Raw genomic sequence first — 19,612 nt, forward strand, 5'->3', positions numbered from 1 at the left:
TCATGACTTCCTTTTGCTGACCGTTCTCAGAAGATTTCTTAGAGATAAGTAATTGAGCTAAATCATTCAAGCGTTACAAAAGCCTTTAAGCTCCAGGAATGAACTGGTGTTTAGTCTACTCAGATAGTAGGCCCATGTGCTTTGCAGAACCATTCAAACCTATCGAATCTTTTCACAAAGTTTTTTATTATACTCAAATGCAGTAGAATTCAAAATTGGAAGGAAAATTATAGTTGTTGTTTTTTTGTTTTTAAAAAAACAAGTTTTAAAATGTGGCATACAGTCGTATTCAGTCTGACACTGAATAAAACCCAATTCAGTTGTCTGCCTTCAGAAGTCTTTATGTACTATTGAACCTCCATCAATATGTAACTCTTCTCTGAAGGCCTCAGAGGTTTGTTAGAGAACAGTAGTGAACAAACAGCATCACCAAGACCAAGGAACACAGCAGGCAGATCAGAGAAAAGATGGAGATCGCTCAAGTCTTGATGCCACCATGTATCATGAGGGGAATGGTTGTCCAGGGGAATGTGCCATTTTAGCTTAAGCTGTGAATCTGCACCTACTGCAGAGTTATTATGGGACTGCTGTCTGCTTCACTTATTATTCTCTTATTGCTTGGGGTTTTGCCATACAATCTATCCCTTCCTAAGCTTTGCCACAGCTTTCTCTCTGCTGTCTTTGCTGGTTGTTCTCTAGGGTTCAGATCTATTTTTAAAAACATGTACTAAGATGATTAAAAAAAAAAAATTAAGACAAAGACTAAAATAGTAGAAACTTCCCCAGTAGCATATCACCCACAACCACTGCAACTTTGTTTTAGTTCCCAACTTAAGTGTGAGTGAAATATTTAGTTCTCAAACTAAATATTTAGTTAGCAAAATAAATATTTGATTTGGGGCAATATTTCAGTCATAGTTAAATGTTTAGATTGAAACTAAATATTTTAATTTGCAGATTAAATATTTAGCTTCCTTACTAAATATTTATTTGTAAGCTACTTGATTTGTATTTACCCTGTGAATAAAGTATTTAGCTTGGCGCTCTGAAATTGTACATCACCATGAATAACATAGAGAAAATATGACTTTGAGAAACGTATGCGATAATTTTTTTAATGACAGGCTAAATTTAGCTGAATATTACTTTTAATTTTTTACTGTGTAACTTTACAAATGTCACCCAGTACTCACAACATGGTTTACTTGTCAGAGAGAAAGTTGTTTATCATTTTCCTCTCATCTCTCCATTTTGCAGTAGCTGGTGTATGTATTGTCACATAAAATCCAAAGTAAAATGTGTTGAAGTTTGTCCAAAAAAAGCGTAAAAAATAAATTTTGTATTGACTCTGCTCACAAGTCTGGAATAATTTTTTGCAATCTGAGGCATGATTATGGGTCAGTGAAAGGTCAATACAGTTTTTCAGCTTGAGTTTGCTACACAGTGCTGTTATTCACAGAAAACAATCATCAACAATTCTGAACCAGTTCTGTAAAGGTCATCTGCCTACTACTGCTTTCATTTGACTTCAGTCAGGCTTTTATGAAACTATAAACTCTCTAATCTTCCCAACACTAGCTCGACCTGGTTAGATTTTAAGGTCTTGATCAATGTTTTTTAATAACTGAATTTTGGCAAAATCATCATATTTAGGCAAGACTTGCAAATCAAAGTTCACAGGCGTGCTGACAGTATGCTTGTTGTATTGTTAGAAATCGTCCCACTGAGAAGGAGGCGTGGTATTTTCCTGGGCACTTAAAGTCCTGAGTGTTTGTCCTGTGTATCATTAGCTGTCTGAAGTTTCAGGGTATGTGATGGGGCAAGCACTGACAAATCTGTAGTCTGAATCCTTTCAAGTAGAGTTCCCATGGGAAAAGCTGATGAGTTGGGTTTTATCCAGGAAGCGGCTGATGAGGAAGAACATTTTTGTAAAACTCAAAATCAAATAATAATGGTAGGAAAAAAGCTTGGGGCATTCCTATTTTATATTTTGCTTCCAAAATGTTAGACTTTTTTTGTTTTTAGAATATTTTAAAGCGATCTTGATCAGTATGTTACTTTCCAAAGCATTTTCGTTGAAGTTTTTTCTCTAATAATCTAAGCAATTTAGGAGGAATGTATTTTTTGTCCCTTATGTTATGACATGTGAGTCATCAGGCTACTAAGCCTAAACCCAGACAGTTTGCTATTTACACCTAGTAAATTTTACTAAGTTCTTTGATAAAACGTAGCAAAGAACCCATTTTAATTCAGTTAAGTTGAAAAATATTTTTTGATCCCAAAGGGAAATTAAGTAACTTATGTCATTCAAGTATCTTCAAGACTCGTGGATGGTGATGCTGTGGACAGGAATGATTTCTGGTAGCAGTCTGTATTGCAATGAATATGAAAAAACCTCTGACTGAAGACTGTTACTGCATGACTGCTTATAACTGTCATGATTGGTAGAGAAAAAAATGTAACAATGCAACTTAACTTAGAAATTAGTTAAAAAGGCACAAAAAAGAAAAAACTATAAAAATTTAATGTAATTCCTAAAAACAGTCAAGTTAACATAATTAAAGTCGTAGCAACAGCTTTTATTAAGTGTATTGAACTTGGTGGCTAAAGTTGAAACAACTTAAGTGAGTCAAAGGAATCAAGTCGAGTCAACAATTTTACTGTGTAACGGCTCAGTATCGGGGCTGCAGAGATGATATTTCTCCTGGATGACACCATCAGCTGTTGCCAAGCACTGCTAATCTATCTGTTTTTGCCACTCCTGTTAAAGTCCCTGTCCTTCCAGCTGCACATTATTCAAACCAGAGCGATAAACCAACTGTCCAAAAAAAAAAAGAAAAAGAAAACGATTTCTCAACTTAAAAGCAAAAGTATAGAAAAGGAACAAATCTCAATTAACATAAGAGATCTATTCTAATATTCTGCCACCATAAGTGAAGTAATTATAGAGTGTGATTCTTAAGTGTCGTTCAGGTTGCATGTCAGTGCTTTGAAAGGTTTCTCCTGTTTTCTGAAGACAGGACCTTTCAATGCTGCTTATTGTTGTAGTAGGTTTTTAGTAATGAAATGTATCTTTTGTTTGAAAAGAGTCCATTTTAATTTTTTAGGACAGCACTGTTCAGGTACTACAAGTAATCTATAATCTGAAGAACAGTTTATACCCGGTAGCCATAAGGGCATTAGTACTATTGTACTATTGTACTATGTAGTACTATTTTCACCAATTTCGTTATAATCCATGTACTTGGTTCTATACCAAGTACATGGTATAGAACCATGTACTTGGTTCTATAATCAATAGATTATAGACAATAGATTGTCTATAGTCTTGTCTATAAAGATTATAGACAATCTTTATTGTCTATAATGACAATAAAGATTGTTATTATAAAAATGAGTGAGAAATTGGCCAAAGTCCAAAAAAAGATCTGTTGATCAAAATCACATTGAATATGGTAAGTCTTGGTTGGAAGTAATGTATATAAAGGAGGTTCAAAAGATTTTCACAGTACAGAGAGCAAAGTAAGGCAGCACAGAGATTCATAAACAGGGATGTGTGAAGCTATAGGAAGGATGTTTACACCGGAGTCTGTGGCTTCTAAAAGATCATTAAAACCTAAAGGGCAATTTAAGTCCTATAGATGGCCTACATTTCAGACCAGACCACCTCAAAAATGTTATGTGCTTCTAAAAAGAACGTTCCTAAGTGTCACCTTCTTCAGACTTTCTGTGATCCAGGTTAGAATCTATGAGGAAAGTTGCAAAGCTACAGGATTTCAGTGGTTCGACGACCGGAAGAAACACCAATAGTGCAACTACAAGGCAGAAAAAATCTGCATTACAAACTTTTTTTTTTCTTTTTACCTCCTGTTTAACTGCATATAGTATACACCTAAGTCATTGTAGGCATCAGCTCATGCTACAATCAACTAAAAAGTATAAAATAAAGCCATCTTTTATTTCTAGAATTTTCCTTTCCAAGGACACATTGTCATTAACTGCAGGACCTAAACTTTTTAAAATCTAAATTCAGATGGACACAAACAGACAGATTTCATTGTCATTACTTATTAAAGATGAAGTTTCTGTATCTATCAGCACATTTGTTCCATAGAGAGAGATGAAGAAGTGTGGACTAATATTTCTTTAAATGATTACAGGAATGTCTGGGAGTCTGGAAATAAATTGAAAGAAGAGACCAAAATGAAAACAAAACAGACTATAAGTCAACTTTGAACATTTATTATTTTATTGTTTCAGGCCCCATCATGTCTTCTCACCTCCTCGCATCCAGACCATCGTCTCTAAGGCTAATGCTGTGTTTCCTGCTCAGTATCTTCCTGCAGCTGTCCTCAGGAGTTCATGGTCAGGGTAATATTCTTTGATCCTTTAAACTAACAACAAAGTCTAAAAATTTTGATCAATTTTTTAAGTAAATGGTACTAATTTTAAGACGTATTTCTGTGTTTAACTGCTTTTTCGACTGTGGAAGCTCTGGAGATGCTTGCGCAAAGAGGAATTCTTTAAAAACTCAAGAAAGTTATGGACAACCCTGACTATTCTCTTCATGAGACTTTCTTTGGAAAACAGAAGGTCTTCAGTCAGAGGCTTCTTCAAATTTGCTATAGTACAGACCGCTACAAGAGATCTTTCCTGCCAGCAAATAAAGTATTTTTGAAATTTGAATTTGAAATTTCCTAACAGGTTTTTGTAAGTCACAAAATAGAGATGAGGTTTAAATCTTAAATCAGAGCACAGATGCGGTTTTCTTCTGCATGTCTGGAAATGCTATTGTTATTAGAGGCTCTCTTTGAAACCTTGACCCTTTCTCTGCAAAGACCCATCAGATCCCCTGTGGCCCCGCCCCCTTGTCCAAGGATGAAGATGGTCTGCGTAAATCCGAGTCAGAAAGGAGCTGTTGAGTGCTGGAGGTTCACAGATCAGCTGTAAACAGTCTGCTGGGATTCACCATGCTCATGTTTGCTCTCCTCTGTCTTCCTTGTTTCCGCTTTCCCCTCCCTCTATTACACCACTACATGTTACATTCAGTACCCTGTCATACTGTAACTGAGTGACGCTGCTCTGACATGCCCTTTGACCCTCTTGGCGTCCTGTTCCTGTTTCTGCTGCAGTCCAGAGGACAGGGCTTGCTTTGACGGATGGGGGGCAGCTGGAGATGAGGACGGATAGAGGGCAGGACGACAGGGACATGAAAGATACCACTTGTTGGGAAACCCCTGCTGGAAATTATGCAGATGAAGTCAGAACAAGAGAGGGATTTGATTTGTGTAGGAGGAAGTGAGAGGGGCTAGACCGCCATGGGAGAGCGAGAGGAACCAAGATAGCATCCCCAGTTTGAGCCTTTGATCTTAAAAAATCCTGAATAATCACCTCAACAACAGACAGAGATCCTTTTTAAATCCTAAATGTTGGTCTTTTCCAAATCTTTGTTCCCGCCAAGGTCGTCTGAAGCTGACCGTTCTGTCTGAGGATCGATTGCAGATGAAGTGGAAGGAGGCCGATGGTCCCATTCAAGGATACAAAGTTCGGGTCAGAACAATGTCAGGTGAGAATACTTTATGTTTAGAGTGAAATATGTTGGACTATCAAAAGTCCAAGCCTTTCTTATGAAGGCATAGGAAAGACTTTAGCCTCTAAGCTAGGAAATGTTGGTAGCATCAACTTACTCACTCACTCTTTGGTTACTTAGCAACAACCTGTTGAGAAATTTGCGCAGCAGTAGTTTCAGGTTTCACCACCATGCCTCGCTAACTGCTTAAAAATAAATAACGTTGTGAAGTGAAAACTGCAAATAAAACAAGAAAGGTCACGATTGGCAGTATTTCAGATATTTAAAACATAAAACTAATCAGTCATTATCAATATTGACAATTATCGATATCGACTAATCTGAAAGGCTTATATTGTGATACATTTTCAGCCATATCGTCCAACCTTTTGTTGGCCTATTACATTAAATACAACAAATTAAATTGAAATTTGTGACAATGTGACAGAAGGTAAAAACATTCAAGAGATGTCAATAGTTTTGTGAGGAACTAAGCAGCTTTCACCGTGGATTGAAAGGACAGCAGAATACAGATTGATGAATCATTCATTTTCTTTCTAGAAGAGCAGCAACCAGAGCTGATGCTGACCACCACCCGAGGCCGAGCAACAGTGGCGGGACTGGACTCCAGTCAGGAATACTCCCTCCAAGTCTTCGTTCTGAACGGGACGACGGAGAAGCTTCTGGCAAAAAGGCGATTCACCTGTAAGAAACTCAACATCAACTGTGGATTAAATTACAGGACATATTTATTTAGGACCAGCTTTTGAAACATTTTAGAATAATTTAATAGGATATAATATATCTAGTTTGATTTCATCATGCTTTGCTTAAGTTTTAGAACTTAAGCAAGCTCTTTTCTTAAAGTCAAGCAAAGATCATCAGGACATCCATTAGTTAATTATCTACTCTACCAAGTGTTCAGCTGTTAATTCTATGGTAATCACCTTCATCACTTAAGTTTAATTTCTATCTTTTTTCTGAATGTTTCACAAGTCAGAATGCAGTTATTTGAATGGACCTTAAAAGGTTTGGCATTAGTGGTTAGATTGTGGGCTGAAAACCAGGGGTCCACCGACTGCAGTTTTAATATTGGTGGATAAGATTGGCTTCACATTTTAAAATCTCATTTTGTTTTCTTCTTTTCATGCATTTTTGTCATGACCTAAAGGAACTGAAACATCTACAGGCCAGTTAGGCCTGTAGATGTTTAACGAACAGTGGAAGAAACCCTGGAAATACAGCTTGTCTAGCTGGTAATTCAGTTTCAATAGCTGCGTTTCCATCACAAACGTGTGCAAACTTTGTCCACTATCTGCTAATTTCGAAAAAACACAATTTCACAAATGTGGTGTGTCCATTAAACAAGAAGCACAATTAAAGTCACGCGTGAATAAGTTTGTTCATGTGATTAGTCAGGAAACAACATCCTCTTACCACCTCCTGTCGTCTTCTTCATCTTTTCTGTAGTAGCATACGGTTGGTGACCACATGATTCAATATATTTTTTTTGCATCAAATGATGCAAAAAAAAAAAATGTTTCCATTTCAGTTTTATGAAATACAGTAATTTCTATTCAGCCAGAAAACCACCTCATCCTAGCACAAAAACCTCTTAGCAAAATACTTTTCAAAATTGACCAGTTTCCATTGACGTGTTGCCGTTAAATGAATTGCGGAAATTCCGATTTGTGCAATTTAGAGGTCAAGGGAAACACAGCTAGGTACTCTGGTTGGACAGCCAAGTCACAAATAAAGATGATAACTCATATTCAGAAATACTGCAGCCTCTGCGAACCTGTGCTCCTTTTGTTGACCAAGAATACACAGTCTCACTCTCACAAAGTATAAACACATTTTGATTACACACACACCCTTCTTAAATTGATTTTAAAGCTGCTTCATACACTTTAATGAGTTTAGTGTCTCCTAGATTGTTTATTATCCATCCTGGACAACCCAAACTCAACCTTAATGATGGCCTTTGGCAAACATTGTGACAGAATTAGTAGGGTTGGAAGATATTTTAAGGATTAGGGTAAGTATGACAGATAGAAACTCTACTGTCTTCTTTTACCATCTACAGAAGTAAATTTTTTCCCGATCTGAGGTACATGCCGGCTGATTTCCTCCTGATTTGTGAATGCCTCTCATATTGTATGTTTTTAGTCAGCCTGATGGATTCCTGTCCTGGAGCGTAGCGTACCTTTCACGTACTTGCTAAACACGCAGTAGATAGCAGGTTTCTGTGATGACTTGAGCGTGTTCAGGCACATTACAAAGAAAACACCTTGACTTGGAAATTTGTAGCACTCTAGCTGTCAGGCTGGAAGTATGGCGGTCTGGGAATTCCTTCTTGATGTGTCTTTGTCTTTTGAATTTTTTTCACTCCCTCAGGGTTTTGTTCCCAGTCAGAACCAAGGTTACACTGGATTCCTGTTCTTAGGAATTTCTTACCTTTAAACATGTGAACTTCAGGTGATTTTAAAACTGTTGTATTTTTGTGTTGTGATAATTTTTAGAATTTTGTTTTACCCATGAGCACCTGAAAAGTAATGTGGAAAATCTATTTTGGGTAATTACACTGAACTTTGTGTTTTGCAGTGGAGGGTCTGCGAGAGGAGGAGATGATCCGCAGCGGTAGCCGTGAGAACCGTAGGAAGTTGATCCCAGGTGGGTCGGGCTCGGGGGACCTGGACGATTCGACGGTTGTTCTGCTGGACCTGCCAACAGTTCTGTTTCCAGACCCCACTCTCACCACTGCTGTCACCATCACAACTGCAGGTGCTATATGCTAGCAGTTTAAAATAGTACTTTGATGAACCCAAGGACTCATGTCAGAGTAAAATGACAAGAGAACTAACAACATGAGACAAGTCAAAGATTTTAATATAACTTCTGCAACAAGACTTGTGGGAAGATGCAAAGGTAGAAATTAATTGACAAGTTGTTTTAATTTGATTTTGTTTTTTGTCCAAGCCTTCCTTACCATAACTAAACATAAAGTTATATGAACACAAAGAAAGAAAAATAAGAGGCAAACACATACAACATGTAAATAACTCAAAATACAATAAAAGTAGTACAGGGTCACAAGAATTCTGGACAGTTCATCACAATAACTTTTTTCATTTAACTCAGATCTTTTCACAAAAAGTACTAACATTTCTGAAGGTGGAGATTAGATGTTTCTGATAGACATTCTCCATGTGGTTTTAACTAAGATGCTCTTGCATGAAAACTTGTGGGATCTTTTAAAAGTGACTGATAAAAACATGCAATGTTAAGACTGCACCAAGTGGGAGATGTGAAAGATATAAATCCAACAAACAAGAAGAGATTTTGTATTTCTGTTTTTGTAAATGACAAATAAGCCATAAATACTGCTTATCTTAAGAGAAAAACTTTGCTTATTCGAAGCAAAGTTCGTTTTTTTTTCTTCTCACTTTTCCCTTTGATGTTTTTCCTGTATTACCCCAGCTTCTGTGGGAACAACCTTTGCTTATCTTACTTTAACCCCACCCATGTATTTACCATTACCTCTGGTCCCCAGAGCCCTCAGCCACAGAAAGCACTTCCGAATACCCTGATGAGCCCCCTGAGAAAAGCACCAGAGAGAAGAGGAAGAGGAAGAAAGGGAAGGAGCGACATAGTTCCACGGTGGAAAACAAGGAGCAGCATGGGATAAAACAGGGTAAAATACCAGCTGGCAAAATCACAGAAAGACACAAATTTCTGCAGAGAAAATTAAAGGAAAACTTGAGAGAATTTTATTGTTCATTTTAAGATTAAGATTAAATTATTGCAGTAATATTATGAGATTAAAGTCATAACATTGCAAGAAAAAAGTCATAATTTTACGAGAATAACGTCATAATATAGCAACAATAAAGTTGTAATATTTGGAGAAGAAAGTCTAAATAATATAAGAAAGTTATCATAATGATTACAGAGTCATCACAAAAATAGACTCATACAAGAATAAAGTTACAATATTATGAGAATAGTCACAATGTTATTGGAATAAAGTCAAAGTGTTATGAAAATAAAGTTTTAATATGACAAGATCGAATATAGGGTTAAGCTTAAGTCGAAATATGAGAATATAGCTGTAACAATGTGAGAATAAAGTTATATTACAAGAACTAAGTCATTGTACTATGACAATAAAGTCATAATTTTATGAGAATAAAATTGTAATAATATGAGAATAAAGTCATATAATTTCAAGAATAGTCATATTGCCAGAATAAAGTTGTAATATTATGACTGTTCTCATTATTTTAATTATTTTTCTTTTCTTAGCATGGCCCTAAAACACAGCCATACTGACAAGCAAAAGTTATTCTAAACAATTTTAAGCGTAGCAGCAAATCTTTGCATTAAATATGCCTAAAAAATACACACTAGAAAGATAATATTTCAGAGCAGTAAGTGCTGATTCTGAGCATGATGACAGTGTTCACTGATAAGTGATAATGACAAGCCGTCCTGTGTAGCTGCAGGATACACGTGTCCTCCGTCTCCTCATTGATCTTGGGAAGCTCCGAGATCCCGCACATGCATGGAAACCACTCCAGTTCATGTATGCAACCTGTCAGCATGTTTTGCTTTGCAAAAGCTCACACCTCTTAAACCTTTTCACATTTTGCTAAATTCCAACCCCAAATGTCAATGCGTTTGAGAACTCATGTGACAGACAGGCCAATACAACTAAACAGCACATAATTGTGAAGCAGAAGACAATTAGCAAATGGCTTTCAAGATTTTCACAAGTAGAAATCTGAAAAGTGTGGGGTGGATTTGCATTCAACCATTTAATTTAATGCATTTCCTAAATAAGCCACTTTTCCCCATCAATCACATTTTGTTTTACATAATTTATCAGTACAGTAGTAAAATATTTTAATTTATACAAATTACTGCTAAACAGCTGTTAAGAAACCCCCCCCCAAAAACCTAAATGCTTTTTATTGGGCCAGAGAAGTGAAACTGAATCATTGGGAAGTTGAGATTCCAAGACTTGCCAGTAGCTAAAGCTAATATTTCAACTTCATCTGTTCCTAAATTGCTACACTTTTATTTTTGGTTTATGACTTCATGTTGTAGTTCATACGTAACATAATTGATAAATAAAACAAATAAAAAAATATCTATGATTGTCTAAGCACAATTCTTATCAAACTTACAAAAGACTAAATTCACTTTCAAGAATGAAAAACACTTTAAGAAATCAAAGTCTAACCACTTTACCCAGGAAGTTTTTACCTTCACAGACTTCATTCAGTGATGCCTTTCTCCTAACTAGTTGGTCACAAATAGTTGTTTTTTTTAGCGATTTCTAGAAACAAGAGGTGCCTCAACCTATCCCAGTGTCCCCTATGTATTATTGCCTTAATGTCCTGTGAACTTTGACTTGTCTAAATCTATCTTTGTGTCTTGGAGTTTAGGCTTTCCCCAGAGGAAACCATATGAGTGTGAGAGTGACGCGGCGGCAGACATCATGCTGTTGGTTGACGGCTCCTGGAGTATCGGACGCACCAACTTCAGGCGGGTCAGAGACTTTCTGGAGGGTCTGGTGAGGCCGTTCAACATTGGACCAAACCACATTCAGATCGGTGAGGACCAGGCCACAAGCAGGAATGAACTGGTTCTCTATCTGAAGCTAGACCCTCTAAAGAAGGAGAGAAAAATCTGGCAAATATTAGTGTACTGTGTGCTGCAGGGCTGACCCAGTACAGCGGAGACCCTCGCACTGAGTGGCACCTCGGTAATTTCACCACGAAAGAGCAGCTGTTGGAGGCAGTGAGAAATTTCAGATACAAAGGAGGAAACACATTTACAGGTAGGGAAATTCAGCTTCAACTCTTTTCATGTCTGCCAGTGTATAACCAGCCGGTTTTCTCCTAGGACAGGCACTGCTCCACGTCATGGAGGAAAACATGAAGCCTAAGGCAGGAGCGCGAGCCAGTGCACCATTTTTTCTGGTTCTGTTGACTGATGGGAAATCTCAGGACGATGCCATTGCAGCAGCTAACCGGCTGAAGAATGTAGGCGTGGAAATCATCGCTGTAGGTGAGAGTGAAAAACATTGCTTTGAGTTTTGAGTTTATCCTGAAAGCATGCACCTTGTGTCTCTTTTTCTACCTTATTTACAGTATGTTATTTGTAATATTCCATAATGACAAAGTATAAAAAGTTGCACATTTGTTTAATAAAAAAACCCCAAAGAAAATCCCATCTACATAAGTATTCACACTAGCAAAGGACGCTCAGCTTCACCATGTTACCACTGATCATCCCTCAGATGTTTCTACAACTTGACTGGAATCCACTTGTACTTAATTACATAAGATCCTACAGTTTTCATTGCAGAAACCAAACAATCAAGGTAAAAGAGGAGTTATCCATAGACCTCTTAGACTGCATTGTATCTAATCATAAATGTTCTAATACCACAGAGCTTTTTGGGAACAGCACGTCCCAAAAAGCCCTGTGGTATTCATTATTTACAAATAAAAATAGTTATTAGAGCTCAGTTGTTCTCTTAGAGATTGGAAAACCATCCAAGAGGTCAACCAGAGCTTATGTATGCAATCTATGTTTCTCAACCTTTTTTGGCCCAGCGCCCCCCATAGCCTTTATCCAGGTCCCTCACCGCCTCCCACCAAAGAATTGGCAGGCTACTTTGCACTGACTATTATTTTATCATTAAAATTACTATCACTATTGTAGATGTTTTGATTTTTATGCTTGTTTCTGTATTTATTATCAAAAATAATTTCCCAGAGAACAAAAAAGCCATGGGAATAGAAATTACTTTCACAAAAATGCAATGAACATTCAACATAAAATTGGTAGGTGTAACAGCAGCCAATCAGAGTGGAAACAATATTCTTATTTTGTGCCATTTTCTAGTTGTTAAATATTACACAAAATGACCAGATAAAAGATGTACAACATGCCAGTTTAAACTTTGATCGATTTCCAAACAACTGAGCTCTGCAACATTAAAACATGGATAGAACTGTAACTACATTAATCATAGCTCTTCTTCTCTTCAGTGTTTCTGTGAGTTTCTGGTGGTGCAGCTCTGTGCTGCCTTCAGGAAAATGGGACATCAGAGTATCATTCATAAAACTTCACCCACATGGCATTTATTGTTCAAACCAGAGCTTTCAGTGGAAAAACAAAAGTTCCAGATCCTTTTAATGCCATGCAAATATGAGACAGAAACATGGATTATATATTTATATAGACCTGTCTATTGATTTAAAGATTAATAATTTTACTTGACAGAAATTACAAAGAACAAATCTGGTTCTTAATCAAATCCTAATGAGTCAAATTGAAAGTGTCATGGAGTCGTCAGCCTCATGTCAGTGTTAATGACATTAACACTGACACGAAAAATAATATTGAAGAAATAAATATATCAAATCTAATTAAAAACATAAATAAGTGATAAGTTCTTTACTGTTATGTCTGTAAAATATATTTATTCTCACTACTAGATATGGTCTCAACAAACCCATGGCACTTCAACAATATTATTGTACCTTTTATGTGGAAATAGTGTCTGTTTATTCTTGCCATACAGTCCTCTGTATTAATTATTGCTCGAATGGTCTTGCCATACCAGTTTATTCCTCTGTATTTACTTGATTTCTTAGTTTATTCTTGCATTTTGTTCTTCATTCATTTCCATTTAGTTTCATTTGATTAGTATTATCCTCTCTTGGTTTATTCCTATGTCCACTTTAGTTTCTTTCCTGTTGCTACATTTATTTGACCATTTATCCATTATAAGACGAATAATATAAGATGAATAATCTTCACTCATCACCTGCTGCGCCGCCTAATCGTCATGTGTTTTACATCATGTGTTGATTTTTCACTGTTCAACGTCAGATTCTCTGTTTTTATGCCATAATTCACATCTAGTTCGTCGCTCCGTTTTATGTCCCGCTTCTCCTGTTTCAGAGTTTCGCGCAATGTGCGCGTCTTTTTTTTTAAGCCCCTAAGGTGCAGGGCATATTGATGGGGAAAAGGCAGACTGACATAAACATTTTAAAACAATGGAAACAATTTCTGTATTCTGATTATTAAAATTTAAAAGTGCTGTGGTACCGTTGTTCTATCACACCCATTTCATACCGGACCACTTACAGCACCGGTGTTAACGCTATAAAATGAACGCTGTCTATCCATAACCCATGGAGGGATTTCTTTATTTCTTTACTTAAATGGGTTCATTTTTCAGAGGGATACACAGTGAGGGTATCGTGATTTTAGCTACCAGTAGCAGGAGAACGGAGCTACGCCAAGAAGCTAACAGAAGCTAACAGAAGCTAACAAACACTGAATAGAAGAAGAGCTGCCATCGATACAGTTGCAGTCAAGCATGATTTAATGTTACACAATACAGTTTTACCAAGTTGCTCAAAGTCTAAACTGGCATTGTTGTGCATTTAAGGTGTAAAGTTTACCTTCGACTAAACGCCCCCCAAAGGCATCCCAGTGCCCCCCTTTTGTAAAAATGTCCGCCAGCGCCCCCTGCCGTCCTCTGAACGCCCCCTGGGGGGCGGTACCGCCCACGTTGAGAACCGCTAATGTAGAATGTAGAAGGAAAAATTTAGTTCTTAATGTGTTTTCATTCCAGATACACTGTAAGCTCTTATTTAATGACATTATCCCCTGTGTTTATTTTACAATCTTGTTTTTTTTCAATCTGTAAAATTTTGTCTTACGGACTCCAATTTTAACTCTGCTTAGATGTCTTTTCTTCTGCCAATGAGGTTGATAAATTTTATAAGTTTGTGTTTTTAGGTGTGAAAAATGCTGATGAAGCTGAATTGAGGCAGGTGGCATCAGAGCCAGTTGATCTGAACGTCTACAACGTAAATGATTTCCCCCTGCTCAGCAAGCTGGTCGCTCGGCTGGTTCACATTCTGTGCAGGAGGATAGAGGACCGTGGCATCTCAAAACGTAACCCACACTTATACCTACGCACAGACTGTGTGCTCAAACTGATTGTACATTCACCTGAAATGAAAAATATGTCATCTTAAGGTGTGATTCGTTGTATTTTTAGGAATGGAGCCTGCACCCACCACACAGCCAGGCCTCTCCTTTCCCAGTCCTACTGATCTGCGGTTTTCCCAACTTGGATCCAGACAAGTGAAGCTGCACTGGATCAATCCTGTCCAGCCCGTCCAGCAGTACAGAGTGGTTTACCACAGTGCTGAGAGTCAGAGTCCACAGGAGGTTAGAACTACACTCTTGCATCTAGGCATGCATGATATACAGGCTTCAACACCATCAGCCGATATTGGGCACTTTGATCAGTATCCTTCTGATAAAAGTTGGCCAGTATTAACTGGTATTTCTTTCCATCTTATTGTTGTGCATGTTTCAGGAGGGCATTAACCATGTGGTGTTTACTTGGTCATGTGACAGTGATACACCACTGGAGTGTTTAAACTGAAGCAGAGAAGCTGCATATTTATACAACTCTGGAAAAGCTTGGGTCAAGGTCCAGAAATCCAGAATAGAAGGGATCCGTGAAGGGCTTGGCAGGAGGGGTAAATCCTTAGACAGAAAGGGGTTGTAGAAACACTGAAGGCTTGGAAGGAAACGCTGGATCTCTACTGGCTTGTGGCTGTCAATAATCTGGCAAGGAAGCAGAGGCTGAGGGGTGTTTAAGTAGGGCAAGGCCCAGGTGGAACAGGTAAACAATTAGGCATGGCAGGTGAGCTGAATGAGTGCTTAACACAGCATGTACAGGACATGAATCATAACAGAATTGTGTTTTTATAAAGCTACACGTTTTCAGAAAACTAGAAAAATCTACACATTTCTTCATGTGACTGTAAAAATGTGTCTGCAGGTGGTTTTATCCGGCTCTGAATCCACTGTTCTGCTCGATGGCCTCTCCTCTCAGACTCTCTATCACATCTCCATATTCCCTGTGTACACCAGCAGCGTTGGCTTGGCCCTCAGAGGAACTGTCACTACATGTGAGCATGACATAGCTGATGAATATTGTATTTTATGGAAATTGAAGGGAGCTTCCTCTTCAGATTAGGACAAAAAACAAACAGATCTGCTATTAGACATCATCAATAAGTCACTGTGTGAATTGAAGTTGATGGATGAATTCTTATTTCAAGGACATTTTATATATACATTGAATTGTCCTTCATTGTATAAATTGAAAGACAATTGATTGCAGTCTTATTATAATTTGAACAAACCATACTACAGATTCAAAATGCTTTCTATATTTTAAATATAAACATGTTAAGCTGTTGTTATGAAATTATTTAGATTGTATCCATCGTTTTTACATTCAGCAACATTCTTTGCTAGTTTTAAGAAACACAAGGCTGGGAGACATCAGCAGAACAGGGTTACTGTTTTGAACAAACAGGAAAGAAGTGGATCAGAAAACATCAGATGAGCATCAACAGCAGTGTGTTGCTTCATTGTTAAAGGCTCAATTTAGCTGAGATGGCTCTGTGTGGTAACTATAGAAACCATTTTTTCTTAAGCATGTTCAAAACAATTAAAGCAGACCGAAATGATCCACACAGCTTAAAGCACAAACACAAATCATGCAAACATAAACCAGTGGAGTACTATATTGGATGCCACATTGTTTTATGTTCTCTCCTCATTGTCATTCTTAATGCTTCTTCTTCAGTGCCTCTGGCTATGCCATCCAACTTGGAAGTGACTCCCTCCTCTTACAGCACTCTGCAAGTAAGTTGGAGTCCAGCTCCTGGTGCTACTCATTACATGATCCTATACTCAGCACTCAGCGACGGAGAGCCTGAAGATGCAAAGGAGGTAAGAAGTGAAAATCTAAAATCAGAATTTACTCGAATCAAAAATTTAAATAAAAATTAATCAAATTAAAAAATCAATATTGTAAAGAACACTTTTATATATTTTACAGACACAGTGCAATTTTTTAACACAATCAGGTAACACAGTGTTAAGATCTAATAAACTTTGGCTTATCAGAACAAACTGATATGAAGGTTTCTGAGCAGGTGTTTTTCTTATAGAACTCATAAAGGAAGTGTCAGAGGAGACGTTTTCTTTCTTTCTGAAACTCCACGTTCAGGAAGTCATCTCTACATAGCTCCTCTATTAACCCTTTAACATTTTTACCAGCTTTGCACTGACAAGTTGCTCCTGTAATGAGCTCCACAGATGCACAGTTCCACTAGGTGTTTGCTAATTGCTGCTGGCTAGTCTGATGGAGCTGAGAGGAGGAGTGTCAGGAGAGGGAGGGGTGCTCTTTGAGACGGAAGCTTAGAAGTTACAGCTCCAAGGAGGATTTACATCTTGAAGGCAGTGTTAAGTCCCCAAAAGCGTTTAGGCCCCCCAAGTGGTTGCCACGGAAAATTAAAGGATTTTTTAAACATGATTGAAAGAATCAAGGCAACGCACCAAATACGTTTTTGATGAGGGAACAACATTAAAACATGATTTAAAGCTTTAAAATGTTGATTTTACATAGTAAAATGCCCCTTTAAGAGGAAAAATAGTATCTGAATTTTTTTTCTGGTGACCTATTGCAGGCACATATAGATGTGATGTTCTTTGCATCAAGAGTTCACCACTGCACCCCCGCCTCTCCAGTGTCTAATTTTAAAGATTTTCTACCAATCCATCAGCAACCTATAAAGCTCTCATTCTGAGGAGGTTTTCATAGTGGCCGGTGTTTAGTCAGACTAAAATGAAAACTCTCTTCCCATATTTCCATTAACATGTGCATTCCAACCAGAGGAGCAAATGCTCTTGATCTGAAAGGCCTTTACACCAGTACAATCTCCCCATCTGGGCTTCTCTGATTGTCATGGTGATCAGAGAGAGGCCCTCTGTGAAACAGGTGAGATTGTCGGCTGACGGTGCTGGGGAGGTTCAACGAGATTATTTTGAATGCATAGCCTGGGATATTGACAGAGAAGTGGCTACATATGACCAGAGCTCCAATGTGGATGAGTATCTCTCATCTGTGTTCGAATGAATTTCAGACGTCAGTGTCATCAAGAATATCATCAGTCAGAAAACCCTGGATGAATGGAGAAGAACGCAATATGCTGAGAGCATGGGACATTGGCTTTAGATCTGAGGATCTAAAGCCAATGTTTTGCCTATCAGTCATGGCAAAAGGAAGCCAAAGCAAAATCCAAGAGTTTTTTTCCCACAACCTGAACACCACTAGCAATGTGTGGTGGCATCCAGGTGATTGCAAACAGGGGGCGGGGAGCCCAAGCAAGTATAACACTGACTCCCTAAACGACCTTGACACGGCAGGTTTGAGGTACTGAACACCCTAACATTGAAAACGGTGCCAAGACTGGATGAGTTGGCCTACAACTGGAAAGCGCCAATGTCTGCAGAACCATGACAGAAAGAAACATGAATGAGGCATCAGGATTATTCAACATCCTAGAGAAAATACTCAAGGACCAATTAGCTTCGGTCCTGACAGACATTTAAAGCATATCTCCAAACCAGGCTATTGTACCAAAATGTTTCAAGTAGGTCATTATCGTACTATTGCCAAAAAGGTCCACAGTAACCAGTCTGAATGATTATCGACCTGTAGCACTCACTCCTATGATGGTGAAGAGGCTAATGAAGCGGCACATAACCTCCCATCTCCCCAGTTCGACCAATAGGTCTGGTTTAATCAAACTTTAATTATGTATTGCAATAAATGACAAAAAAAACAAGAGCTAATAGAAGAATGAGCTGTTTGGCATTGGCAGGGAAGATTTTACTAAATGTGCTTTCCTTCTAAATGTGGCACCATTTAAGTGGAAATAAACAAATTTCCAGTGTTATAAGGATTATTACCAAGAAGAACTTTTACCACAAAAAATATTTGACCAAACATTAAAGATATAAATAACAGTTGCAAATTTACAAGCCTTTCCCCTAAATGTGGATGCTTTTATATCTAACTACTAAAAGGAATAATTGCAGGCAACATATTCAGCCTTGGTCAAATCTAATATATTAGTACATAATAAATTGTGATTTTTATTTTTTTTGGAAGAGAATAACATGGCTCCAACGCTAATTAAATGTTTTGTATCATTTATGGACAGGAGAAATTCAGCGCAGGCCAGACAGTGGTGGACCTTGCAGGCTTGCTGCCAGAAACAGACTACTCTGTCACTCTTTATGCTCTCTATGATGAAGAGCCCAGTGATCCAGTCACTTCGGTCTCCCGCACACGTAAGTGATTCCCTGAGCATTCTCATTAACATTTTCATTTCTCTGTCTTATTTTAACTGAAACATTTTTTCACTTCATCCTGTTTTTCCTAAATCCGGGTCCTTCCGGATCCTTAAGTACCCCTCCCAGCTCCAGTTGGAATTCACTTCCCGATTGTAACCCACAGCATGATAAAGGTGAGCTGGGTCCCTGGTGCTGTGGATGTTCCAGGCCACAGAATCACCTACAGCACCAATCATGGCAGTGACATTAAGCAGGTAAAATTGTATTGTGTTAATTTATTTTTCAGTTATTTCTACTTCTGTTTCAATCTCTCAAGTCATCAGCTAGCCTCATAGCAGAGCTGTTTATATGTTTAGATATTCCAGAATTGTAATCAGCTTTATTCACCACAAGGAATTTGTCTTATGTTCCACTTTGCTCTCAATAAAGACAATAAAGACATTTTAAAGATAAAGAATTGTCAGGAATACTGTTTTCTTGTGTCTATGTACATTGTTTTTACATTGAGCAACTTTCTTTGTTCATACTAAGAAAACACAAGGCTGTGAGACATCGGAAGAACAGGATTAATATTTTTAATGAAACAGAAGGAAAAAAGTAGATCAGAAAACTTCTTATGAGCAGCAATGCCAGTGTGTTGCTTCATTGTTAAAGGCTCAATTTAATGGAGAGAGTGACGTCACTCTTAGGTTTCCTAGTTCTGAGTTGTGGACCATTGTGGAAGAGTAGATGCGTGGAAGTAGAATTAATGGGGATCCAAATAAAAGAAAGGAAGATGCA

At 37.8% G+C, this 19,612-nt stretch overlaps 1 protein-coding gene across 8 annotated transcripts in view; it reads left to right on the forward strand.

The window, feature by feature from the left end:
- Positions 1-19,612, forward strand: part of LOC103466902 (collagen alpha-1(XX) chain-like) — a 36,493-nt gene that overhangs the window by 972 nt on the left and 15,909 nt on the right. For 6 of the 8 annotated variants that reach the window (XM_008412804.2, XM_008412807.2, XM_008412806.2 and 3 more), the window contains 14 exons: positions 4,261-4,371; positions 5,462-5,566; positions 6,131-6,274; positions 8,174-8,353; positions 9,123-9,263; positions 11,020-11,187; positions 11,295-11,414; positions 11,480-11,644; positions 14,399-14,557; positions 14,664-14,836; positions 15,459-15,588; positions 16,275-16,420; positions 18,700-18,829; positions 18,947-19,086. In XM_008412804.2, coding sequence (XP_008411026.1) covers positions 4,269-4,371; positions 5,462-5,566; positions 6,131-6,274; positions 8,174-8,353; positions 9,123-9,263; positions 11,020-11,187; positions 11,295-11,414; positions 11,480-11,644; positions 14,399-14,557; positions 14,664-14,836; positions 15,459-15,588; positions 16,275-16,420; positions 18,700-18,829; positions 18,947-19,086 — 2,004 coding nt within the window. In that variant the 5' untranslated portion in view covers positions 4,261-4,268. The remainder of the gene's footprint in view (positions 1-4,260; positions 4,372-5,461; positions 5,567-6,130; positions 6,275-8,173; positions 8,354-9,122; positions 9,264-11,019; positions 11,188-11,294; positions 11,415-11,479; positions 11,645-14,398; positions 14,558-14,663; positions 14,837-15,458; positions 15,589-16,274; positions 16,421-18,699; positions 18,830-18,946; positions 19,087-19,612) is intronic. The other 2 variants (XM_008412810.2, XM_008412811.2) reach the window with 2 other exon arrangements.

This window comes from Poecilia reticulata, linkage group LG7, assembly GCF_000633615.1.
Source record: "Poecilia reticulata strain Guanapo linkage group LG7, Guppy_female_1.0+MT, whole genome shotgun sequence".
NCBI lineage: Eukaryota > Metazoa > Chordata > Actinopteri > Cyprinodontiformes > Poeciliidae > Poecilia > Poecilia reticulata.